General features: G+C 35.3%; 1 protein-coding gene across 1 annotated transcript in view; it reads right to left on the reverse strand.

The window, feature by feature from the left end:
• Positions 1 to 1,237: 1,237 nt before the first annotated feature.
• LOC140144480 (uncharacterized) overlaps positions 1,238 to 27,264 on the reverse strand; it is a 63,598-nt gene continuing 37,571 nt past the window's right edge. Inside the window, exons 25-37 of the mRNA XM_072166291.1 lie at positions 24,572 to 24,682; positions 22,909 to 23,121; positions 21,231 to 21,266; positions 19,414 to 19,714; positions 15,940 to 15,992; positions 15,118 to 15,184; positions 13,495 to 13,559; positions 12,462 to 12,555; positions 10,852 to 10,904; positions 6,919 to 6,985; positions 4,813 to 4,917; positions 4,006 to 4,057; positions 1,238 to 2,838 (exon numbers count right to left, since the gene is read on the reverse strand). Coding sequence (XP_072022392.1) covers positions 4,006 to 4,057; positions 4,813 to 4,917; positions 6,919 to 6,985; positions 10,852 to 10,904; positions 12,462 to 12,555; positions 13,495 to 13,559; positions 15,118 to 15,184; positions 15,940 to 15,992; positions 19,414 to 19,714; positions 21,231 to 21,266; positions 22,909 to 23,121; positions 24,572 to 24,682 — 1,217 coding nt within the window. The 3' untranslated portion in view covers positions 1,238 to 2,838. The remainder of the gene's footprint in view (positions 2,839 to 4,005; positions 4,058 to 4,812; positions 4,918 to 6,918; positions 6,986 to 10,851; positions 10,905 to 12,461; positions 12,556 to 13,494; positions 13,560 to 15,117; positions 15,185 to 15,939; positions 15,993 to 19,413; positions 19,715 to 21,230; positions 21,267 to 22,908; positions 23,122 to 24,571; positions 24,683 to 27,264) is intronic.

The following is a 27,264-nucleotide window of genomic DNA, read 5'->3' on the forward strand; positions in this document are numbered from 1 at the left end:
CATAATTCCCTATCACTTCCCTATATACTCACTGGATGAGACACACTACGTAACTCTATAGTGGAATGAGTATCATACAGCTTGCATAGGCTCTGATTATTATGATGGGCTTGCGCTCACAGCCACGTAATCAACTTCCTATTCTTTTATGTGTACAGTGGTGTAGCTAGGGAGTTGGGCAGTTACCCCCACAGAAGATTTTTAGGGACAAAATGGGGATGGTAAAGAGCAAAATGTACTTAAAATGACCCAAATTGTGACAAAAAAATTGACAAATGGGGACGAAAATCTGGCTATTTATATGCCCCCTAAATGGAGATGAAAATCTGGCCTTTCCCCCTACCCTAAATGGGACAAAAATTTAAATCTTTTTATGCTCACTCAGATGTTGAGAATCCATCTATATATTAAAGCAGTTTCAGGGTAATCTCCATCAGATAAAAATAAAAATGTCCAAATTATAAAGCAAAATTAACAAAGGGACCACTCTTTATGTTTAATGCTTAAAATAACTCAAAATTCTGGCCATGAGACTTCTCAAAGATATACAAAGAGTAGAGACTTGTAGCACTAGTTTAGTACTGAGCACTAGCTTGTTCTCTACTGGATATGACAAGCTGTCCCTGACAATAAACCAACTACACTCCAGTCACCAGGCTCGGTGGCGGCTTAGTTTGCAGCCATGCATGCTCCGCGATCAGAGGAACTGAACCAGTATAACTTGAACCAGCTGCATGCGCAGTACATTGAAAGGGGGGGGGGGCCAGGTTGTTCAGTTCGAATGGAGCAAATTTTGACGTTTTTTGTGAAGCCTGTATGGGGCGGGGGCCCAAATCCACCAAATTTCCCTGCATTTGGAGGGGGAGGGGGGCAGGGGCCCAAATAGACAATTTTTGCCAGGCTTATTGATAATAATCATATGGTATTGCAAATCGTATGGATTCCCCATCTCTCTGTCCCTCTCTCTCCCTCCTTTTCCGCTTTTTCCCTTGCACTAGGGGGCGGGGGCCCAAATAGGCAATTTTTGACAGTGGGCAATTGCTGCCCCCTGCAGCTACGCCACTGGGCCATGTGGTGGTTAAGAAAAATAAATCAAACATCAACAAAATAACAAACAAGAAAATAAATACTGCAATTTAATCATTCACATTAGATGCAAAAGGTAGATACCCAGCAAACACAAAATTTTGTCAAAAATAGTTAGAAAAGGTTGCCAAAAACATTCAAATGCTGGGTTATTAGGTTTTAAAAGGATATTAAACATTTTAACAACATTCAGAAACACTTACGAACTTGCTGCAAAACATTCTAACATGCATGTTTTTAATTGACAAAATATTTTGCAAAACTTCACAATGTTTTTAAACGGTCTTCATAACCTGACATGGAATGTTCTAAAAAAGTTTTGACAAAAATATGTCATTTGCTGGGTACTTTGATTTACAGTAATTTACAAGTACATGTATACATAACTTACAAGAATAGTAGAATTACTTTGATACAGAAAATTTACCAAATTATGGAATATCTTAGCATTTTTCTGAGTAATACTGCTTATCCACCATGTGCACCATGTCCATCATTTCCTAAATATTTAACTATTATACTACTTTGGTACTTTGTAAACGGTAAAAAACGGTAACAATGTTCACTACTGTAAAAATTTGTTAATAAGCATATGTGCCTATTAACGAGTTGCTCGTATAAGAACAAATTTTTATGGTAGTTTGTTAAACCCTTTTTGTCTAAAATATCATGGTAGCCAGTATAGACCCCACCGGGCAGGGGAAAAATGTACCACTGGGTGAATATTGTGTTGATGCCAACAGCCCCAAAAAATGATATGTCCTGGATGTTAGCTTTTTGAGACCCTTAGAAATGCCTTCCAAGGCATTTTAACAGGACAGTGAACATATGATTGATTTTGTTTTGATTTTTAGCCAGATGGCTGTAAATGCAGAAGGTTTAGCCAGATGGCTGCAAATGCAGAAGATTTAATGTTTTGCAGAAGACAGAAGATTGTCAGCAAATGAGGAAGTCTTCTACTAGCTTCTTCTGCAGGATTTGTTTTTATCGAGAAGGGTTGGCAGCTCTGTAAAAGTGAGGTTAGTGTTTTTAAGTGGCTCTAGACATCAAAGAAATAAAAGGATGACAAAGAAACATTTTTCTGAAAATTTACAAATTCAGGTGGTATTCTTTGTACGCAAAAATCTTATCATCAAAATGTTAGATTGGTCACAGACACAGAAACAATGGCATAGCCAGGGGGGGGGGATCATGTTGATTTATGTTCTTTCAAAATATGTACATAAAAGTTTGTTCATGATTTTGTATTTTTGAATGCAAATGGCAGTTTTACAGTAAATACTTTAAACAGTTACTACTAAATCTAGATTTAATCTTTATTTTGCCAATGGTTCGGTTTTAATAAAGAAAATCTGTACATTTAAATATACAATCTCACCCCAGAGACCATGATGTCAACTGAAACACATAGAGGTACTCTATTCAAATTTTTAACTTTAATGTAAATCTTTAGGCCTGCCTTGAATTGGCAGTTATTAGACTTGTGGAATATGAATTTTCATTTTGGTATAAGAGCCTTCTGTGGTCCAGGCTACTTGTTGCCATCAAACTTTTATATATAAGAGATTTGATTAGAAGTACATATGTTTTATGTTTCAGAAAAGTTTATTTAACAAAAACATGATGTATAATATCAGAGTATACTTGATTATCTATATAGTCCATAAAATTTGTGCAAGTCACAATGACGGATCAAACATTTTCACATTTTCAGAGCTTCATAGTTATTTGTATTCAATCTTAAACTTCATTCTGCAAATAAACACAAAAAACATACAAATTAAGAAATAATAATTGTAATTCCTGAGCTGAGAAAGAATCAGCAGAGAGCTTGTCTTATACTAGTAGTTATTGACTGTTCAGTACCAGAAGTGGGTAGGTGCAATATCTGCCATGTGTAGCTGCCATGTGTAGATGAGTACAATATACTATGTGTAAATTGCCAAATGTTCACAGGGCAGCTATATTGCACTTACCCACTTCTGGTACTGAGCCGTCTTTATAAGTAAACCATCCTTCATTGAAAGATGCATTGCTCTATATTAGAAATAAAAACTCTATTTCAATCTTGGTTTTCTCTTTCCTATGCATTTAATATTGATTTGTTTTATTCACATTCCAACCCCCTTTATCCATCAGCCATGATGGGACCAACAATCATGGAAAAAAGTCTTTTGGTGAATCTCTATCACCTGCTCCCCAAATTCACTGTTGGACAAAGCCATGTTGTCAACAGGTCTGTAATATCTGCCCGGCCCCCGCACTCCATGCACCCACGGGTATTCATGCTTGTCGGTGAACTTTTAAAACACCCCCTTTTGCATCTCATTTCGCTAAAAACACACCCCTTTTTTTAGCGATTTCGCGAATTATTTGGCCTTCGACAATACCTATTTTCGCTAAAACGCAAACGATCTTTCAAATATACCCTTTTTTGGCAGAACTTCAATCACTTGGCCGGGTGCACACCAGGTGCGCCAGATTATAATAAAATATTACCCGGCTCTCCGGGCCGGCTCTTCTCGGGTAAAAGCAAGATAAGTGATATTTCGACAAAAATACCCTTTTTTTCGCGAACAAGTGGTTTGAAAAACACCCCTTTTTCTTGTGTTTCGCGAATCGTGTTTCTTCATCTGAAAACACCCCTATTTCGCGAAATTTTTGATACACGCGGATGCATGGAGTGCGGGGGCTGGAAATATCTGCCAGCATTGAAAGATAGGGAAGGGCGGGCTGCAGTGGTAGTCCATACCTCAAATTTATGACAGACTTAATATCACACCCTTTCATACTAAATATAATTGTTAAGGAAATAATTGGTATGACATGCATTTTAATTGTTTTCAGCAAATTGCCAACTATTTTTTTCACTGATTGTAGGCCCGATTATAAGTGAAAAATCTGAATATCTTCTCTTACCTAAAAGCACACATTGGTTTCACAATCAAATTCACCACCATCTCTGCAGTAACTGTGAATACAAGAAAACACATACTTAAATTAATTACTTATTTTCTGTTTGTTGATGTAGTGATGAATGGAGATATGTATCAGAAATTACTGCGTTTCAATTTATTCGTTAATGCACAGTGACAGGGTAAGGGGGGGAATGTCCCCCAGTCAGAACTCTTGCCAAAATTCCCCCCAGTCAGAACTCTTGCCCACCCCCAGGCCCGTAGCCAGGGGGGTGTGACGCACCCCCCCAAAATGCCAGAATGCGGCGGCATCGCGTAGGCGCGTGCGTTGCAATAACACTTAGCTTTATACATGCACGCGCATCAGAAGTCATTGTAGCGCGTCAGGAGTCATTGTGAGTTATTAATGACCTCGCAATTAGTGCGCGATCGGGCAATCAATTTCTTTTGATTGGATCACAGGTTTCGCGTATATTAATGAGGTTATGAATTGACATCAAATACAAAGTATGAAGCAGGCTTTATATCTACCATCTATTGATACAAAGTATGAAGCAGTCCTTATACCTACCATCTATTGATACAAAGTATGAAGCAGTCCTTATACCTACCATCTATTGATACAAAGTATGAAGCAGGCCCTATACCTACCATCTATTGATACAAAGTATGAAGCAGTCCTTATACCTACCATCTATTGATACAAAGTATGAAGCAGTCCTTATACTTACCATCTATTGATACAAAGTATGAAGCAGTCCTTATACCTACCATCTATTGATACAAAGTATGAAGCAGTCCTTATACTTACCATCTATTGCAGTCTTTGTCATAGAACTGTCCTGTTGTCAGTTTGGTTCCATCCTCTTTGACACACTCTGATATTACAAACTCTCCAGTTATGTAGTCACAGGTGCTGTGGATATTCAGTGCAAATCATGAGATCAAAAAATATAATAACTTAATTTGCTCATGATGCTGTGACAGTTCCCATCTATATTCCTTCTCACTCCATCCCTTCCCTCTCCTCACTACTCCCTCTCTTCTTTCTTTCTTTCACTTTCTTTCTTGCTGTCTATCTATCTTTCTTTCTTTCATAGTGTCTTTATTGTTCTTTTATCTTCTTTTCTCACTTATCTATTTTTTCATTTTTATTTGTTTCTTAAAGACCCATCCAGTGATCCCAGCGCAAGTGTAAAAAAATAAAATTGTTTATAAATTGCTTAAAAGTGAAGGATAAGTCATTCAATTTGTCATTTGGTATTTTTTAAATGACAAATTTGGCCAAAAACAAAGAAAACAGCAGTACTGATGAAATTGAAGTCTCATTCAAATACCGTAACCACTCGCGTATAAGCCCACCCCCCTAGATGGCAGATTTCACTTCAAAAATGGGGGTGGGCTTATAACCGGGGAAGGGCTAGTGCTGGAATTTTAAAATAAGAACAATTATCCCTCATCTGTATATGCCCAATGTACCAGTAATTTCTATCTTTTATGTCAATTTCTTAAAATTGTAAGTGTGGAATGTTAATTATCAACTGATATGTTTTTAATCTCATTAAATATGAGAGCAAAGCATTGACTTGGCCAAAATTTAGTACTGGGCTTATACCTGAGTGCACCCTTGTTCCCAGAATGTTTTGAAAAATAGGGGGTGGGCTTATAGCCGAAGGTGGGCTTATACCCAGGTGGTTACGGTACATGTAGCTAATTTAGATACTGTCAGTATCTAAATTACAGATTCATGTAAAATGTCTAATTTTGTCTTAAATACATGGCTTTCGGCTGAACCACTCGCAGGCTATGTTAGCATATATCTATGACAATGACACTTTTAGAAGGAATCTTTTATAAACATACTATAGTAGTTGCATAACTTGTTGGGCAAAGAATGGGTGTAATATAAAGCAAGTGTCAGCATGGCTTGCCCATTTGCCATGTAAACATGATATCGAAAAAATAAATAAACATAATACCCATCACCATTGCTTCAAAATGTCAGGTTCCCCTGCTTCTTAATTTTTTCACTGAAGGGGGCACACAAGATCACTCAAAGTCGGAAATTTTAAACATTATTGTGTGTTGTGTTTTTAAAAGTAATGATGATAAGTACATAAAAGTACATTTTCAGAAAGGAAATGACACAAGGAATTCAACTAGCACGGCAGATTTAGCGTCAAAATTGATTTTCCATGCCAATTTTGTTCGGTCCGCCATAACAACTTACCCAAAATATCAAAATGGATGAAAATTGCATATTTGTGTTCTAAAGACACGCATCTAGAAAGTGTTTTCTTAAATTTTAAAATTTTTCTTTGTTTTAAAAATATGGGTCAAAAAGATCAAAATTTGACTTTTTTCAATTTTGACCAAAATTTGAGATAATTTAAGGTATATTTTCAAAACGAAGAAAAAATTCATAAATTTGAGAAAACCCTTTCTAGATTTTTGCCTTTAGAACACAGATATGCCATTTTTGTCAATTTTGATATTTAGGGAAAGCAGACCGAAAAAAATTGGCATGGAAAATCAATTTTAGCGCTTTTCTCAAAAAGTGCTCATTTTTGCAGAAATCTGCCATGCTAGTTGGATTCCATGCAGCATTTTCTTTCGGAAAATGTATACTTTTATGTACTTATCATCATTACTTTTAAAGATACAATACAAAACAATGTCTAAAATTTGCCACTTTTAGTGATCCTGTGTGCCAACTTAAAATGTGTGTTCCCTCTATTTTTTGACCTGGAAATTAAATAAATTATTTATTGTGTTCCCTTTTTCCTGAAACAAATCATGCTCCCTCCTAAATTCCCCAATCGCCACTCATAACTATTGATTGTTGTTCCTTATGTAAAATTAAATGAGTTATCATGAACTTTTTTTTTTTTTTTTTTTCATGTTATCATGAACTTACTGTAGCGTGTTATCAATGATTACTTGATCTCCATCGTAGTATGCTCGGCAATCATGGTAACACAAGACTGGAAGAACAAATGTGAAAATAACAGTGAAAAAGGTGACATTAGCAAGATTTTGCTACACATGTTTAACAACCTGTATGTGGAGAACATGAAAAAGAATCAGTGCTGATGAAGTAGTCATCTATCACTGATACGAAGTGTTCATGAAGTATATAGTTATATACTGCTAATATCAGTGTTGATGAAGAAGTCATCTACTGCTAATATCAGTGTTGATGAAGAAGTCATCTACTGCTGATATCAGTGTGTCGATGAAGTAGTCATCTAATGCTGATATCAGTGTGTCGATGAAGTAGTCATCTACTGCTGATATCAGTGTGTTGATGAAGTAGTCATCTAATGCTGATATCAGTGTGTTGATGAAGTAGTCATCTAATGCTGATATCAGTGTGTTGATGAAGTAGTCATCTAATGCTGATATCAGTGTGTCGATGAAGTAGTCATCTAGTGCTGATATCAGTGTTGATGAAGAAGTCATCTACTGCTGATATCAGTGTTGATGAAGTAGTCATCTAATGCTGATATCAGTGTGTTGATGAAGTAGTCATCTAATGCTGATATCAGTGTGTTGATGAAGTAGTCATCTACTGCTGATATCAGTGTTGATGAAGAAGTCATCTACTGCTGATATCAGTGTTGATGAAGTAGTCATCTAATGCTGATATCAGTGTGTCGATGAAGTAGTCATCTACTGCTGATATCAGTGTTGATGAAGAAGTCATCTACTGCTGATATCAGTGTTGATGAAGTAGTCATCTAATGCTGATATCAGTTTTGATGAAGTAATCATCTACTGCTGATATCAGTGTTGATGATGTAGTCTTCTAATGCTGATATCAGTGTTGATGAAGAAGTCATCTACTGCTGATATCAGTGTTGATGAAGTAGTCATCTACTGCTGATATCAGTGTGTTGATGAAGTAGTCATCTAATGCTGATATCAGTGTGTTGATGAAGTAGTCATCTAATGCTGATATCAGTGTGTTGATGAAGTAGTCATCTAATGCTGATATCAGTGTGTCGATGAAGTAGTCATCACTGCTGATATCAGTGTTGATGAAGAAGTCATCTACTGCTGATATCAGTGTTGATGAAGTAGTCATCTAATGCTGATATCAGTGTGTCGATGAAGTAGTCATCTACTGCTGATATCAGTGTTGATGAAGAAGTCATCTACTGCTGATATCAGTGTTGATGAAGTAGTCATCTAATGCTGATATCAGTTTTGATGAAGTAATCATCTACTGCTGATATCAGTGTTGATGATGTAGTCTTCTAATGCTGATATCAGTGTTGATGAAGAAGTCATCTACTGCTGATATCAGTGTTGATGAAGAAGTCATCTACTGCTGATATCAGTGTGTTGATGAAGTAGTCATCTAATGCTGATATCAGTTTTGATGAAGTAATCATCTACTGCTGATATCAGTGTTGATGATGTAGTCTTCTAATGCTGATATCAGTGTTGATGAAGTAGTCATCTACTGCTGGTATCAGTATTGATGAAGTAGTCATGTACTGCTGATATCAGTGTGTTGATGAAGTAGTCATCTACTGCTGATATCAATATTGATGAAGTAGTCATCTAATGCTGGTATCAGTGTTGACGAAGTAGTCATATCTACTGCTGGTATCAGTGTTGATGAAGTAGTATCATCTACTGCTGGTATCAGTTTTGATGAAGTAGTCATCTACTACTGGTATCAGTGTTAATGAAGTAGTCAGCTCCTGCTGATATCAGTGTTACTGAAGTAGACATCTACTGCTGATATCAGTGTTAATGAATTAATCATCTACTGCTGAAATCAGTGTTGATGAAGTAGTCATCTACTGCTGGTATCAGTGTTGATTAAGTAGTCATCTACTGCTGATATCAGTGTGTTGATGAAGTAGTCATCTACTGCTGAAATCAGTGTTGATGAAGTAATCATCTACTGCTGATATCAGTGTTGATGATGTAGTCATCTACTGCTGAAATCAGTGTTGATGAAGTAATCATCTACTGCTGATATCAGTGTTGATGAAGTAGTCATCTACTGCTGATATCAGTGTTAAAGTACCTATCTCCTGCTGATATCAGGGTTGATGAAGTAGATACTTACTGCTGATATCAGTGTTGATAAAGTAGTCATCTAGTGCTGATATTAGTGTTGATGAAGTAGCCATCTACTGCTGATATCAGTGTAGATGAAATAGCCATATAACAGTGTGATGAAGTAGTCATCTACTGCTGATATCAGTGTGTTGATGAAGTAGTCATCTACTGCTGATATCAGTGTGTTGATGAAGTAGTCATCTACTGCTGATATCTGTGTGTTGATGAAGTAGTCATCTACTGCTGATATCAGTGTGTTGATGAAGTAGTCATCTAATGCTGATATCAGTGTGTTGATGAAGTAGTCATCTAATGCTGATATCAGTGTGTTGATTAAGTAGTCATCTAATGCTGATATCAGTGTGTTGATGAAGTAGTCATCTAATGCTGATATCAGTGTGTTGATGAAGTAGACATCTAATCCTGATATCAGTGTGTTGATGAAGTAGTCATCTAATGCTGATATCAGTGTGTTGATGAAGTAGTCATCTAATGCTGATATCAGTGTGTTGATGAAGTAGTCATCTAATGCTGATATCAGTGTGTTGATGAAGTAGTCATCTAATGCTGATATCAGTGTGTTGATGAAGTAGTCATCTAATGCTGATATCAGTGTGTTGATGAAGTAGTCATCTAATGCTGATATCAGTGTGTTGATGAAGTAGTCATCTAATGCTGATATCAGTGTGTTGATGAAGTAGTCATCTAATGCTGATATCAGTGTGTTGATGAAGTAGTCATCTAATGCTGATATCAGTGTGTTGATGAAGTAGTCATCTAATGCTGATATCAGTGTGTTGATGAAGTAGTCATCTAATGCTGATATCAGTGTGTTGATGAAGTAGTCATCTAATGCTGATATCAGTGTGTTGATGAAGTAGTCATCTAATGCTGATATCAGTTTGTTGATGAAGTAGTCATCTAATGCTGATATCAGTGTGTTGATGAAGTAGTCATCTAATGCTGATATCAGTGTGTTGATGAAGTAGTCATCTAATGCTGATATCAGTGTGTTGATGAAGTAGTCATCTAATGCTGATATCAGTGTGTTGATGAAGTAGTTTCATCTAATGCTGATATCAGTGTGTTGATGAAGTAGTCATCTAATGCTGATATCAGTGTGTTGATGAAGTAGTCATCTAATGCTGATATCAGTGTGTTGATGAAGTAGTCATCTAATGCTGATATCAGTTTGTTGATGAAGTAGTCATCTAATGCTGATATCAGTGTGTTGATGAAGTAGTCATCTAATGCTGATATCAGTGTGTTGATGAAGTAGTCATCTAATGCTGATATCAGTGTGTTGATGAAGTAGTCATCTAATGCTGATATCAGTGTGTTGATGAAGTAGTCATCTCAATGCTGATATCAGTGTGTTGATGAAGTAGTCATCTAATGCTGATATCAGTGTGTTGATGAAGTAGTCATCTAATGCTGATATCAGTGTGTTGATGAAGTAGTCATCTAATGCTGATATCAGTGTGTTGATGAAGTAGTCATCTAATGCTGATATCAGTGTGTTGATGAAGTAGTCATCTAATGCTGATATCAGTGTGTTGATGAAGTAGTCATCTAATGCTGATATCAGTGTGTTGATGAAGTAGTCATCTAATGCTGATATCAGTGGGGATGAAGTACCCATATACTGCTGATAACAGTGCTGATGAAGTTGATATCTACTGCTGATATCAGAGTTGATGAAGTACCCATCTACTGCTGATAACAGTGTTGATGAAGTAGTTGCATGTTGTATACATTGCCTAATACTTACAACTCATACATTGCGTGGTTGTACACGTAGCCCAATCTCCACCAATGCAAGTACTGATGAATAAAAGAAGGAAAAAAAATCATTTTATTGCACACATAGTTTCAATTAACATCAAAAGCTTGAACCATACTTTGATCATACTGAATTGGCTAGTTACTGGTGACAATATAACATGCAGATTCTACCACTCCCATTACTTATTCTCTTCTTTGCTATAGTCACTTCCAAGACAAGAACACATACCAATACTAAATTGCTAAAGTGCTAAATTATAACAGTTTAAATGTGATTGGACACGGCAAATCAGCAGTTAAGTCGGCCCGGTCAATTTTGTTTTATTTCGTGTTTAGAAAATATATATCATAAGCTTTAAAATGGTATATCATTTGACTTCAAACGATATCCAGAAGCGGGGTTATGATTTGTTGAACTCTGTTCCTTCGACAAAATTGTATTTTTTATCGTTTCTACATGTGTCTCTTTTTCCACATTTCTGGTAATAAATATCCAACAGTCATAATTGGAGGTCATTTCAAATCATCCCCAAGTCAGCGAGGTTCAGAAATATCCTCTCATTGTTCATTGTTGATTATGACATACCAAGACAAAATACAATGCTTTGTTATCTACCACTTGAACAGGACTTAGCCAAAGCAAACAAAGGCAAGAACTATTCTTGTAAAAGCTTATTATCCTCTTCAGCAATAGTATTATTGATTGATTTAAACAGCGTTTGATGACTTGTCGCAACGAATTGAGACACCTATGAATACGACCTTCACACATATTTTACACTTTAACTCAGAATACAATTTGCAGAGTTTACGGCTCATTCGTAGTGTCCACTCACAAATAGTTTGATTGAACTCATAAGTAGATAAAACTTATAAATGAACCCTTAGCAATATACATTTTGAGTTCATGAAATCACTAATAAGCTGCTGAGTTTTTCAAGTCAAATACGGTGAGCTTATACAAAATGCACAAATGAGCCGTAAATTCCCTAAATTGTATTCTGAGTTACGGTGTAAAATGTGTACGAAGGTCATATTCATCGGTAACTTCAGCTGGCCCGACATCCGTCTCATTTCGATAGTCAAAAACTAATCAATAATCCTATTGTTGAAGTGGATAATAAGCTTCTACCTTAGATGGCTATAGAACTTTTAATAGCTCTGGTCTTTGTTTGCTTATATTGCTCAATCCTGTTCAAGTGGTGGGTTACCAGGCATTGTATTTTGTACAGGTATGCATAACCAACAATTAACAATGAGAGAACTTTCTTAAACCTCGTTGACTTGGGGATGATTTGAAATGACCGCCAATTATGATTGTTTGATATTTATTGCCAACAATGTGGAAAAAGAGACACATGTAAAACGTAAAAGCTATAATTTTGTTGAAGGAGCAAAGTTTAACAAACCATAACCCCGCTTCTGGATATCGCTTGAAGTCAAATGATATACCATTTTTAAGTTTATGATGTTTATTTTTAAACACGAAATAAAAACAAAATTGACCGGGGAGGAATTTACGGCTCATTCGCCGTGGACGGTCACAAATAACAAGCAAACCATAATTTCTCGTCAAGACACTGAGATAAACCTTACCAATCCTGGCATCTGTCACAGAAGTTTGTATCCTTTTGGTGGTAAATTCCCCGGCGCATACACCCTCTCTCAAATGTTGGTTCCACCGGCAGACCTGTTAATTAAAAGTTAAATTTTTTGCTCAAATCATTTTATTTTGATGGAATCCTTATGATAAGGCCAAAAAAAAAGCTGTTTGTTTATCCTCCACCGCCTGACCAATTTTTTTTTTTTCATTTTTTTTTTAATAAGTAAAATTCAATTTTTTCTCAATTTGGAGTATCTCTGGACCTAGCTAGAGCTAAATGCTAAGATCTTTCATGGTTGAAAATAAAAAAGCCCCTCCAAAAAAAAACATTTTGTGTCTTCAATATGCAAAGTTATAACTTCATGTCATAGTCTATTATTTTTAGTGACTTCAAAATACATTGGATTTGAAATCATTAAAAGACTATGACATGAACACAAATTATAACTTTAACTGCATATTAAAGAAACAAAATGTTGGTTTTTTTTTAAAAGTCGCCATGAATGATTGTAGCATTTAGCTCTAGCAAGGTCCAGCCTGCACGTCCTCTTTCAAAGCTGTGGAGGACAAACAAACAATTATTTTTTTTTGCCTTAGATTGACTGTGTGTTTGCATTTGTTTGTGGGCTCAAATAAACTACAAATATAATACACAAACAAACATATTTTTTAAATAGCTGCGATGGATCGTGGGGTCCTCAGTTTGCTGATGAATATGAGTAGGTGTACACTCTAAATTACTAAAGGATTTAAAAATACATCCTTAAGGATTGTAATTAGGGACCAATCAATTTTTGATTTAAAATTAATCTTTTAGATTTGAATTTTAAATTTTAAAGACTTAATTTTAAATTTTAAAGATTTAATTTTAAATCTGTAAGATTTAATTTTAAATCTGTAAGATTTAATTTTAAATCTGTAAGATTTAATTTTAAATCTGTAAGATTTAATTTTAAATCTGTAAGATTTAATTTTAAATCTGTAAGATTTAATTTTAAATCTGTAAGATTTAATATTAGAACTTACCTGTCTTTGGGACCTCTATAGGACAAGAGTTTGTTGTACATTGCCATTCAGCACCTATGCATGTGCTATGGAAAAAAACCCATAATACAAGCATCAGTTATAATGATCATTTCAAAGCATTGTACTGTTGCTATTTTTAATTAAGTGTACATGTTGGGCATTGTGTCAAATGTGTGCAGTGGCGTAGCGTCATATACTGCGCCAATAAAGTATCCTTACAGTTGGAAAAATAATCACAATTTCAAAACTGAACAATATTTGGGTAAATTTGTTTTTTTAATAGATGCACTATCTAATCCTGCACATTATGACACCACATTAAATCCAATGTGACCTCTAGAAGTAAAGTTACAAGCAATTGAATAGACGAAGGTCCAATTTTAAAAGTGACAAACTGGCCTATACAAAGGCGTAAAAGATTCCAAAAGCGAAACAAAGAGACAACACTGTTTCTTCAATGAAGCGTTATTTAAAACAGTTTTTATTTCAGTTTTTACTTCTCTATATTTTTCATAACTTTCATTTTATCTGTCAATTCTTTTGTTTCAGTTTTCTTTTATTCCTTTTGTTTTTAAATTAAAGCCAAACGCATAAATTAGCCATTCACCACTCTCAAACCAGATGTCTAGTCTGTGGAGTTTTGAATAGGCCAGTTTGTCACTTTTAAAACTGGACCTTCGTCTAATCAAATGCTTGTAACTTTGCTTCTTGAAGTCACATTGGATTCAATGTGGTGTCATAATGTGCAGGATTAAATAGTGCATCTATTAAAAAAACAATGTTACCCAAATATTGTTCAGTTTTGAAATTGTGATTATTTTTCCAACTGTAAGGATACTTTATTGGCGCAGTATAGGTACATGTGCCCCCCAATCGACTGCAAAATTTAGAAAATCCCATAGGAAAATTGCCAAAAACTGGCTTGTGCCCCCAATGATAGTCGGTGCCCCCCCAATTGGATGACCCACGCTACGCCACTGAATGTGTGTGCATACTTTGAAGAACCTACCACCTTAGCAACTGGCAGCTTAGTAACAACATTGCATAGCTTGATTGGTTTATTTTTTTCCAAGTTTCAAAGAAATTGTCAAAAATGGGCTAAAAAGCATGAAAAAGGCCTAAAAATCTTATATCAGTGGCCAGCATTCCACAGAGGAGGGACAAGATTTCCCGCAGGGGGAAGGTGCCCCCTGCCCCTGGCTATGCCAATGGCTATATACATACAATATAACTCCAACCTGAGAGAGTCATGCCGAACTACCCAGCAAACACAAAAATATTTTTCAATCATTTATTCCAAATGTTTTAATAACATTCAAAAGTTGGGTTATATGAAGATCAAGAATACATTTTAAATGCTATTGCAAACTATTTTGGCAAACATATTTGCAAAATATTTTGTCAACAGTTAAATTACATTCTGTTAGAATGTTTTGCATCACGTTTTCAAAAAATAATTATGATCATTATTAAAATGTTTTTATAACTATAATTGTATAACCAACATTTAAACCTTTTCTGTAAAACAGTGTGTGCTTGATGGGTAATCCTGACAATGCATGGAGACAATTCTAATCAATTTTTAACACAGGGACAGAGAGACAGATAAACCAACAAATTTACCATTCATTGCAGTCTTTTTTGGCCTTTTCACCCTCTCTGAATGCTTGTCCATTGGCATAGCACATAGCTGTTGAAAAAGAAAGTATGAAAATAACAAAAGTTATACTATAAATAGCTTGACATGCATTTTCACTTTTAATTTCACAATTTAAACATAATAATGAGTTGCGCTAACCTTTCCTTCATCTTTGGAATAATTATACAATAATTCATGATTTGCCAGTTGAATTATCTATGCCAAAAATTTGATACATGGAAAGTGCTACATGGAAGAGAGGTGTAAATGTAGTGTTTTTCCCTGTTTTCTACACTGTAATTATAATTTACAAGTTTTGTCAAGAATGGAAGAAAACACAGCAGGAATGTCAACTTCTCAGTTTTGTCTGGTATAAGGCAACAAAAAACAATAACCCTCTTCTACAGGTGATTGGACATTCCAAGAAGGGTCAGTCTGTCAGGAAGAGGCTATGACCCTAAACAATCACAGAAACCTTGTAAAAACACTTTTTTTCACACATATTTGACCATTTTCTTTTAAAAATTCAGTCAAAATTAATCAAGTACTCCCTGGATTTTAAATTTTTACAATTTGGAATCAAATTAAATAATTCCTATTTACAAGTGATTTCAGAAGGTAGATAGATACCGTACACTACACATAATCAAATCAAATCAAATCAAGCAATCAAGCAATCAATTCATAATTCCTATATACAAGTGATATCAGAAGGTAGATAGATACATACAAATAATCAAATCAATCAATCAAATCAATTAATCAATCAATCATTCAAATCAATTAATCTATGGAGAATGCCTTACTCTCATCACATCCCATGCGTGTACATGCTGCAAGGTTGTTGCCACTGCAGGTGCTGTAAAAAAAATGAAAAACAATACATGAATTATCTTTTATTCAGTGTGTGTGGTAAAATGTTTCCAATTTGACACCCGTGGCAGTCAAAATTTGACCTTTAACATTTTTGCTCATAACTCAAAAACTACACATCACAGATAGGTCAAACTATACTTTTTCAAAAAGGAATACATCGGTCTGGATTTTAGCAAATCTGAATTTTGACCCCCTGTTCCCTGTATAAACAGCGATGACCCTTCCCCGTAAAACGTTTCTTCAAATTTTTTTTGGTTTCCATAGATTGTGGATCTTAGCATATCTTAAAATCTGTATGTACCAATTCTATGGTTACTGCATGCCAGAAGTGAATTTCTATACCACCTACCCAGCAAATGCAAAAATGTTTTTAAAATGTTCAGTATAATCATGTTATAAATGTGTTTTGGTTTTGGACAAAATGTAAATAAAATGTTTTATATAAAAAACACTACAGCAACATGTTTTATTTAATACTTTTTAGCAAAATTTTACAGCAAGTTTTCAAATATATTTTTAAACATTAAAACATAGGCTCCTTATATACCCTTATAACCTGACTTTTAGGTGTTTTCTACCAAACACATCTGCCTTACTTTTATGGCTTTTAGTAGTATCTGCCTTACTATTATGGCTTTTTGTAGTAGCTGCCTTACTATTATGGCTTTTTGTAGTAGCTGCCTTACTATTATGGCTTTTTGTAGTAGCTGCCTTACTATTATGGCTTTTTGTAGTAGCTGCATTACTATTATGGCTTTTTGTAGTAGCTGCCTTACTATTATGGCTTTTTGTAGTAGCTGCCTTACTATTATGGCTTTTTGTAGTAGCTGCCTTACTATTATGGCTTTTTGTAGTAGCTGCCTTACTATTATGGCTTTTTGTAGTAGCTGCCTTACTATTATGGCTTTTTGTAGTAGCTGCCTTACTATTATGGCTTTTTGTAGTAGCTGCCTTACTATTATGGCTTTTTGTAGTATCTGCCTTACTATTATGGCTTTTTGTAGTATATGCCTTACTAGTATGGCTTTTTGTAGTAGGGCCTATCTGCCTTACTATTGTGGCATTTTGTAGTATCTGCCTTACTATTATGGCTTTTTGTAGTATATGCCTTACTAGTATGGCTTTTTGTAGTATCTGCCTTACTATTGTGGCTTTTTGTAGTATCTGCCTTACTATTGTGGCATTTTGTAGTATCTGCCTTACTATTATGGCTTTTTGTAGTATCTGCCTTACTATTATGGCTTTTTGTAGTATCTGCCTTACTATTGTGGCTTTTTGTAGTATCTGCCTTACTATTGTGGCTTTTTGTAGTATCTGCCTTACTATTATGGCTTTTTGTAGTATCTGCCTTACTATTGTGGCTTTTTGTAGTAGCTGCCTTACTATTGTGGCTTTTTGTAGTATCTGCCTTACTATTATGGCTTTTTGTAGTATCTGTCTTACTATTATGACTTTTTGTAGTATCTGCCTTACTATTATGGCTATTGCCTTACTATTATGACTTTTTGTAGTATCTGCCTTACTATTATGGCTTTTTGTAGTAGCTGCCTTACTATTATGGCTTTTTGTAGTATCTGCCTTACTATTGTGGCATTTTGTAGTATCTGCCTTACTATTGTGGCTTTTTGTAGTATCTGCCTTACTATTATGGCTTTTTGTAGTATCTGCCTTACTAGTATGGCTTTTTGTAGTAGCTGCCTTACTAGTATGGCTTTTTGTAGTATCTGCCTTACTATTATGGCTTTTTGTAGTATCTGCCTTACTATTGTGGCTTTTTGTAGTATCTGCCTTACTATTATGGCTTTTTGTAGTAGCTGCCTTACTAGTATGGCTTTTTGTAGTAGCTGCCTTACTAGTATGGCTTTTTGTAGTATCTGCCTTACTATTGTGGCTTTTTGTAGTATCTGCCTTACTATTGTGGCATTTTGTAGTATCTGCCTTGGTTTTATGGATTTTTGTAGTATCTGCCTTACTATTATGGATTTTTGTAGTATCTGCCTTACTATTACGGCTTTTTGTAGTATCTGCCTTACAGGGGCGTAGCCAGCTTTGTTGGTCAGGGGGGCAAAATAAAATTTTGGGGGCACAGACGAAAAAAATTGCAGTTGCATCATACACACCTAGGTTTCATTATCATTGAGGTATAGGACTTTTTATTTTTTCGGAGGAGAGCAGGTAGGGCAACTACTTGATAATATTTCTACATGTTCATACTACATACTCTGAAAATTTTAGAAACTTCATACGAGTCCGTTTTTTTAAATCACATTTTGTTCCTAAAATGGGGTTATAAGCGCCCTCAACGGGCACTCTCTCCATAGGGCTACATGTAAAGACCAGTTATAGACAAATGGCCCTAAAATAAAAGCGGACTCGTATGAATTTCCTCAAATTTTGCATATGATGTAGATTTAACATCTGGAATGTAATGCAAGTGATGCCGTTGCTGCTCTTCTAAATTCATTTTTAAAATGTCCGCCCCAGACCAAGGTGTACAATACATAGAGACGAAAGGCTTTATTTGGACGATGTGCGCGCGTAGCGCGCAAAAAAAATGGTATTTTACACTATTTTCGCCTATTATCAGGATGGAAAGGGCTTAATCTTTTGCAATATGCTTGCGTAGCGCCGAAAAATTGTGTATTTTCGTTGAATTTCGGTAGAAAAGGGCTCCTTGCCCTTTTCTTTTCCTTTGCCCTCCTGATTTTCCCTTTTATTTTTTGTCAGAGGGGCACTTTTTTCTTTCAATTTTTGTCAGGGGGGGCACTCTGCCCCCCCGCTGACTACGCTACTGCTGCCTTACTATTATGGATTTTTATAGTATCTGCCTTGGTATTATGGCTTTTTGTAGTATCTGCCTTACTATTATGGCTTTTTGTATAGTATCTGATACTAGTATGGATTTTTGTAGTATCTGCCTTACTATTATGACTTTTTGTAGTATCTGCCTTGGTATTATGGCTTTTTGTAGTATCTGCCTTACTATTATGGATTTTTGTAGTATCTGCCTTGGTATTATGGCTTTTTGTAGTATCTGCCTTACTATTGTGGCTTTTTGTAGTATCTGCCTTACTATTATGGCTTTTTGTATAGTATCTGATACTAGTATGGATTTTTGTAGTATCTGCCTTACTATTATGGCTTTTTGTATAGTATCTGATACTAGTATGGATTTTTGTAGTATCTGCCTTACTATTATGACTTTTTGTGGTATCTGCCTTTATATTGTGGCTTTTGTAGTATCTGCCTTACTATTATGGCTTTTTGTGGTATCTGCCTTAATTACCATCATTGCTTTTTATGGTAACTTCCTTACTATTATGGCTTTTTGTGGTATCTGCCTTACTATTATGGCTTGTTTATGGTAACTTCCTTATTATCATGGCTTTTTGTGCCTTACTTACCACAGGTTGCAGTCCTGATAGTACTGTTCCCCAATGTAGTATTTATCACCTTTCCATTCGCATGTCTTTTCCTCAAAATATAAACAATCTGGTACCCTGGCACTCTCCGTATGTTCAAATTTATGTCCAGTGATAGTATGAACGCAGAAGCAGAGGCCTCGGAGTGGATTGCATTGTACCGGTTCAAAGGATCCGTCCTCGCGACATTCAGGGTAGGTTATGAAGAATTTTTCGTATTCGGTTGATTCATTAAACGCACGTTGTTTGATACTGCAAGCTGTGTAGCGTGGTTTCATCTTCTCTGTAACGTGATGGACAATAATATTAGTAATTTAACTATGACATTGGTTTAAGGGAAGGGGTATGAACGTTTGGACAGTATTTATTGTGGGACATTAGAGCCCATCAGACATATCAAATCGCATTCTGAATACGAAGAATGGCCTTCTGATATCAAATAATTTAGATTTTTGAAATTAGCAATGTAATACACATTTTATGGCAAATCATTAAAATTTATATTTTTGATATTTAACAGTACTCAAGTAAACTTTATAAATCTGATGATTTCTACCTAAAGTGTATGTAGGTGGGATGAAAAGCCGACGATCAATTGAAAATTTTGACCTTTCGTATTGAAGATATGGATTCCCAAAAGTTTCCCAAAACACGAAACAAAATTAGGTCTTTTTGGGAAAAAAATCCATATCTTCAATATGAAAGGTCAAAATTTTCAATTGATCGTCGGCTTTTCCTCCCAGCTACATACATTTTAAGACTATTTTATTAAATTTATAAAATTTACTTGAGGACTGTTATATCTCCAAAATGTGAAAAATATCAAATTTTAATAATTTGTCATAAAATTTGTATTATATCGTGAATTTCATAAAATGAAAATTATTTGATAACAGAAAGACATTCTTCGTATTCAGAATGCAATTCAATAGGTCTGATGTGCTCTCGTGTCCCACAAAAAATGCTGTCGAAATGCTCAAAACGCCCATTCCAGTTCCCTTAATTATTAAATAATTTTCCAAAGTACAGCATGTCCTTAGAAGTACTACCAGTGATCCCAGCAAAAGAATAACCTTTTTTGTAAAACAATATTTTTAAAATGTTGTCAAAATGTTATTGTAAAATATTTTTGGCAAAGATATTTGCAAATTATTTTGTCAACTCTTATTATGTTGGAATGTTTTTCAGCAAGTTTTCAAACAAAATTGAAATGTTATGACAACATTTTATACCCTTAATTTATATGTGACATGATCAAGGGGAATGAGTCACATGTTGGCCCTGGTCAAAAATGAGTTTCTAAAGAGGACATCTAGAGCTTTCAGAAACTGAAAACCCCATGTTGATACGACTTTTCTGTCATATAAGGCCAAAAAAAAAAAAAGGTTTGTTTCAAAGCTGACGAGAAATTTAAAAACAAATGCGAAATGCGATTTTTTTTTTTTTATTCCCGACTTTTTGTCATGGTATTTTGAGAAAAAAGTCTGCCGATTTTTTCTGGAAAAAACTAAAAAAAAAATTTTTTTGAAATAAAAAAATTTCCGCATTTGTTTTTTGTCAACTCGTGGGATTTTACAAACGCGCGCGTCAGCTTTGAGACGAACCTTTTTTTTTTTTTTGGCCTAAAACAAAATAATTTTAACACTTTCTTTGCCAATATCTCAAAATCAATATTAGCGACATCCGACTCATTTCCCTTGATCGTGTCACATATGACCTGACAATAAAGCATTTTCTGTAAAATGCTTTGTGTTTGCCGGGAGGGCAGACTTGAGAACTTGATTAAAATATTAACATACCTGGAGAATGAGTCAACACCTTGGCATCAACAGTTACTAATAAAATAGAACAAGATATATCAGCTTTACAATCAAACTATAGTATAATTATGGACTTCCTATAGTATAAAAATACTTGACCTACAGTAGAGGAAAATGGCACTCTTTTGCTTGTTGCGTGCATACAGCGCATAAACACAGAACTAAGGTATGGGAGTGAGGTTTTGATTAGCTAATCCTCTGACAATTATAACAACATACTGATTATGCACCAAAGAAGCAAACAGCGAAAGGGTGCTGAAACTTCTCTGAAAGTTACTGTAATTAGCACCCTGCATGTTCAAGGCAGTCATTTTTTTTTTGGGGGGGGGGGGGCTTATTAAAATGATGAAGTAAAAGTAAGTCAAATTGGGTTTTATAAACATTCAGAATACAATGTATCTGAAGTCATAATCTGTTTTCATAATTCTAATTCACAAGGAGTAAATGGTAAATTTATTTCAGACATTTGACTGATTTTATTGTTCAGGCACACCAAAAATGGGGATGCTCAGATAGTGTCACTTGATAAATTTTGTATGGGTGCTTATATTTTGCAGGGGGGGTGTTAATAAGGTCAAAATTATTTATATTGATCAACTATCTAGTGGTTCAAAATTGTAATGCAGTTTAGGTACTGTCCTGTAAATTTACATGGTGAATTTACAATTTGTATGTTGAAAAATTTTGCATTGCGCTTCATGCTGCTCAAAAATGTTGTGTCCCCACAAAACAAATTCCCTGAGCAAAATTCTATCTATACACCAATCCGAGAAGCATTTACTGTATTTGGCCCTCTATTGACGGAACCACAGATGTATCAGTGCGGGAGATTTAATTTGTTCAATCAATTCATGATTGTGGATTGAAAATCACTGTTGTGTACAATTCTGTATAGCACACTAATTATTGTTAGAACCCCCGACCTTGGGACACCACAGTTTTAAGTCGCGGACACCGCCATAATGGCTTTGTCGGAATGGTGTATATAGATTGAATTTCCGGGGGGTCATTCCCATAGTGGCCTGTACACCATCCGCGATAATAAAAACGCGTAAAAAAAGGATAGTTTTTCGTGGGTAGGCACGATATGCGCGTAACGCGTTTAGGGTGTCAAAAACATGAAATATTGGAAAAAGGGTAGCAAAATTGCAATTGCTAATACTGCTGGAAATGAAATTTAGGGTATGAAATTTGATGCAAGGAATAAAATCCTTGTTTAGGGTGTGAAAACACCTGTTTAGGGTATTGTTTTAGCCAAGGGATTGAAGTATTGCAATATGAACAAATCTGCAAAAATATCAAATTTGGAATTAACATCAAAGTTGATTACAATAGTCACACACGCATCACAGTGTCAACACCCTGTATTATAAATATTTTTTTCATAGCTAATTTTCGTAGCTATTGAAAAACAAGAGGATTCGCCGTACTATCACGGCAAGTTTTGACACGAAGATATAGGGATGATGACGCTGTGCGCATACCTATCATTACATTTGAAAAAACAAAAAACCAAAACACATGATATTAGCTTGGAGCCGCAATATTTAGGTAATGGGTATTTTACAACTAAGACTACAAATGAATAGGCCTACCAATGGAAACTATTTTAGAGATCTGGAAAGTTTACATTTAAAAATACAAAACAAAAACTTACTGTTCCTGAGATGCCAGCAAGATGGAGTTCCAAGTATGATAGGAGTTACAGTATCTGGCACAACGACACCATCAGTCTCACTGCAGTAGCATATACCAGTAGTAGCATTGCATTGAAGTGCTGTGTAAGTGCCATCTGGTTCACAGGTTGGGACTGGGAAGCCTGGTAACAGACTGGCTAACTCCACTTGCTTGGTACAGTTGCGATCCACTCCTAAGGGAATGAGATTCAAATCATCTTGCATCAGAGCTACTGAGTATGGGGGTATGTGGGTTCTGACCAGAAAGATCATATCAACAATATTAGCAGATTCGCTCAACACACTGCTCTAATGATTTTGCAAACATTTCTGAATTCCACATGATTGCATCATCTAATGATAGGCCTATATTACAGGGGTTGGATCATGTCATCAACCATGGTCACTTTTGGAATTCACTAAACATTCAATTCTGATTTCCACATAATTGTAATAGGGTCTACTGATGTCTTACCAAGTCCAAAATAGACTTCTCCGTAGTCCACTTCTCGTTATGGATTAAATCCTCCGGGCACGTGCCATTACCATGGAATTTGCGGCGCTTTTGTGTTGCGCAAACGTTGGTGGATAGACGTACATCTAGCGCGTTTTGTACTATCATGCTTAGTGCTCGTGATTAAATTGGATTGATAAACAAGTATGATTGACAGTGTATTTTAGAGAACAAAGTCTCGGGTAAAGTTCTGTTTAAAAGCTAAAGTACATAGTCGGATTTTTTACTCGGGCTTTCATGATCAATAAACTGGCAGATTCCAAAATCAGAATTGTTCAGTGTTAAAGTGAGCCATTATAGATATGTTGCATTCAATAACATAAGTATACTTTACTTTTACTGTCACTACTTATACAAACTCTTTATGACCATTACTATAGTATTAATTATAATACACATCAGTATAATTTTGAGTTCTAACAGGATGCGTTCATCATAATAACATATTTTTATTTATCAAAATTCGACTAAGGCATAAGTGCTCCTGATCGGATATATTTAGGAACCAGCAGCAAGCAAGGAGTCATGACTTCATGATGCACTGTTTAATTTACGTTCTTTATTTGTGTTATTTTGGTCCGTTTTATATGACACTTTATTTGATCGTTATTCTGGTCCATTTTATATGACACCTGCATGATCACAATGCTACGCTGGCATTACTGGTGGACACACGATAATTCGCCCAATAAAGACTTAGTCACCGCACAGTTCCAAAAATTGCTTAAGTACAGGCCCTATGGAGAAACCAATTCTTTATAATAATAGCAATCAGATTTTAATTTAGGGTGGATGTATACACAGTGATTTCAATATAACAGAAACACATAATCATTATTTGCCTTTATTATGGCTGGGTAACCAGATGTTGACATAACTGTAAGTTGGATATAGAATAGCTTCTGGCATTTATTTATCTTCTTAACTCCTCAACAAGGTCACTGACCTTAGTCAATGTCAATGGACTAAATCTACAGAACTTATCCATGGCAAATCATGGCAAACTCTTTGAACTGTGTGAAGGATCAAGTTATTGTTGGGCCAACTATCGAGTGACCACCGAGTAATGGTTTAATTTTGTTGTATTTTCATATCTAGCTGGTTAATTTTACAATTATTTTTATTCTTACTTGTGCCTGGTAGAGTCATTGTAGCACTGCGTTGGAGTCTGTCAGATTCTTCAGTGGCAACCCTTGGTATAAGAATTGGTATCACATGCTGCTCTTTAACTTTCTGCGTGACTGTAGGAAAAGAAATATTTTTGAATTAGTTTGGCAGTCAAAATGTTGTCAGAGAAGATCCGTAGAAAATATATTGAAGTCCTATACTTTGTCTACTTTCTTTAGATATTTATATGTAGTTTTGGAAAACAATTTTCATTAAAGAATTGAAAAAAAATGGGTCAAAAATTGGGTTTTTTTTTTGTCATTTTCTCCCTAATTGAGCATTTTTACTAAAATTTGACATTGGATTTGATACTCAAAATAATTATGTATGCTGTTATATGCTTTAGAACCACAATTCAGCAGTTATGAGACCCATAAATTATTGACTTATTTCCAAGGTTAATCTTAAACACTGCAATGTACAATTTAAGACCCTGGGAAGTAACAGCCATTAACTAATTTGAGACATGTCAAATTCACCACCCCTGTATGTACTAGTAGGGGCCAATACTTTGATCAGCTCGTAATCGGCGGGCCTTAACATCACAGATTAATATCAATGTATTTTATTTGGAGAATTGTCTTGTGACATCTCACCAGAAGTATTACAAATTATTAATTGAAGTCCTATACTTTGTCTACTTTCTTTAACACACAAAAATACAGACCAGGCAGATCAACAATTATCACTCTTAAGGGGGTACTACACCCATTGGATTTTTTTTTTTTTTTTCTGCATTTTGTGGAGAAATGAGAAAAAAAAATTGGTCAAAGTGGTATGCAAAATGAAGGGGCAAATCTTCTCGTTCTATTGGTGGCATCGGTATCAATGTAGCTTACATGCTTTTAAAGGTAGAAGCTCGGAAGAGGTACATAGACCTCGATTCACAAAATCGAGTTTCTTTAGAATTTCAGAATTGATACCGTTAATCCAATCACTCACACTTGTTAAGCATTTGTGACAGACGGTAAAAGTATAAAAATTATTTTTTGGGGGAAATTAATTAATTATGCACAGCTTTGAAAACATTAATATGCATCAATTTCATGTTATCAATGAAATTAAACTTATTTCCCCCCTTTTAGTTGACAATGATATGCAAAATTTGTGTTCGCAAGGCAGCATATTTGTTTCAGGTTTGATAAAGTTGAAATTAAAGAACAGTAAATGCCTTGGTTTTCAGTATTAGGTGAATTTTTGCTCAGTTTTCTGAGGACATACGGGAAGCTTACAAAACATGATTTATAATGCATTTGTAATGTGAATCGGTATGTTCACAATGATAACGGCTAAATGGGACACCCTACTAGTTCACGTGTATTAACAGTTTCGTCACTTACCTGTACCGCATGCTGAAATCATTCCACTTTAAGAAAATCCATTATATATCCAGTATAAATCCATGAAACTCACTGTATTCGCTTGCCGAAAGACTTCCGCATACATTTTGTACAGACGCCATAATTTGGTTTTTCTAGCGGTGGGCGATTCGATACCATTTTGGTATCGGTCAATTTCCGATACAATACTTTTATTTTTATGGAACGTAGGCCTATTGAAAACAAAAATAATTATTCGAAAATTGAAAACAAATATTAAAAAAAAAATCTTTCATTCTCTATTAGCGACTTCAGGTAGCGAATAAATTGTGTGTGGTAGGCCTATAGGGACCGTCGACCGTTCACAAACACTTGCTGGGGGGCTGAAGCAAAAAAATTCATCACAAAAATTTTTCGGGGCCCCTTTAGCCTACAGACCTCCTATCATTCACATTTAAAAGTGTAGGCCTATAGAAACTAGTTTACGCTAGGAATCCTCATTTCATACAATTTTTAACAATGTTTCACACACCCGAAGTTTTCGTGTTCTTGAGCATTGTAAAGTTGCAATGTTCGAATCCAATCAAAGTAGGCCTAATTGCAAATCTTTTACAAAATATTTTACAAACACCACGGTTATATGTTATGAAAGATTTGAAACTATAGCCAATGTATTGGTTTTGTTTAATGTTTACAATTAATTTCAACACAAAAATTGTGTTAATAATGTTTTAAACTTAAATTGTCAACAGAAAGAGTCAGCTGATCGTCTTCTTTTAACAAGAGTGGAAACAGGGGTACCCGAAGAATGTGCAAAGTTATTGACTTCGCTAGCATCTTAAATTTAAACTCTGAGTCAAAAATAAGCTTTGTTTCATTAATTAAAAAGAAAGTTGTAAAGTTGTTGTATCTTGTTGGTAAAGTGAAGTTTGCTACTGGTTTTATTATTACCTGTGTTGCGATTCAAATCCCACAAAGAGTAAGTAAGTTCAAGTTATTAAATGTGGTAGGCCTCAGTACCCCCTCCAATCCCCAACATAGGCCTACACATGGACTCAATTAAGGCGGAGATTCAGGGGGCGGACGCCCCCCAAATAAATAAATAAAGAGAAGAGAAGGGGAAGAAAGGAGAAAAAGAGAAGAGAAAATGGAGGAAAGGAGGAGAGAAACTAAATTGCACGTAATTGAGTAGGCCCATGTGTAAATAACCGCACAGTCGGGACGATTGGAAGTAGGTCCTATAGAGGCCTGCGACTAGGCATTGCTTGAAGGCGGTCCTCGTCCTAAAAGCACGTGAAAATTACTGCGGGTCCGCCGATATGCAGGGCCCCTCACAT

This window comes from Amphiura filiformis, unplaced genomic scaffold (genome assembly GCF_039555335.1).
Source record: "Amphiura filiformis unplaced genomic scaffold, Afil_fr2py scaffold_58, whole genome shotgun sequence".
NCBI lineage: Eukaryota > Metazoa > Echinodermata > Ophiuroidea > Amphilepidida > Amphiuridae > Amphiura > Amphiura filiformis.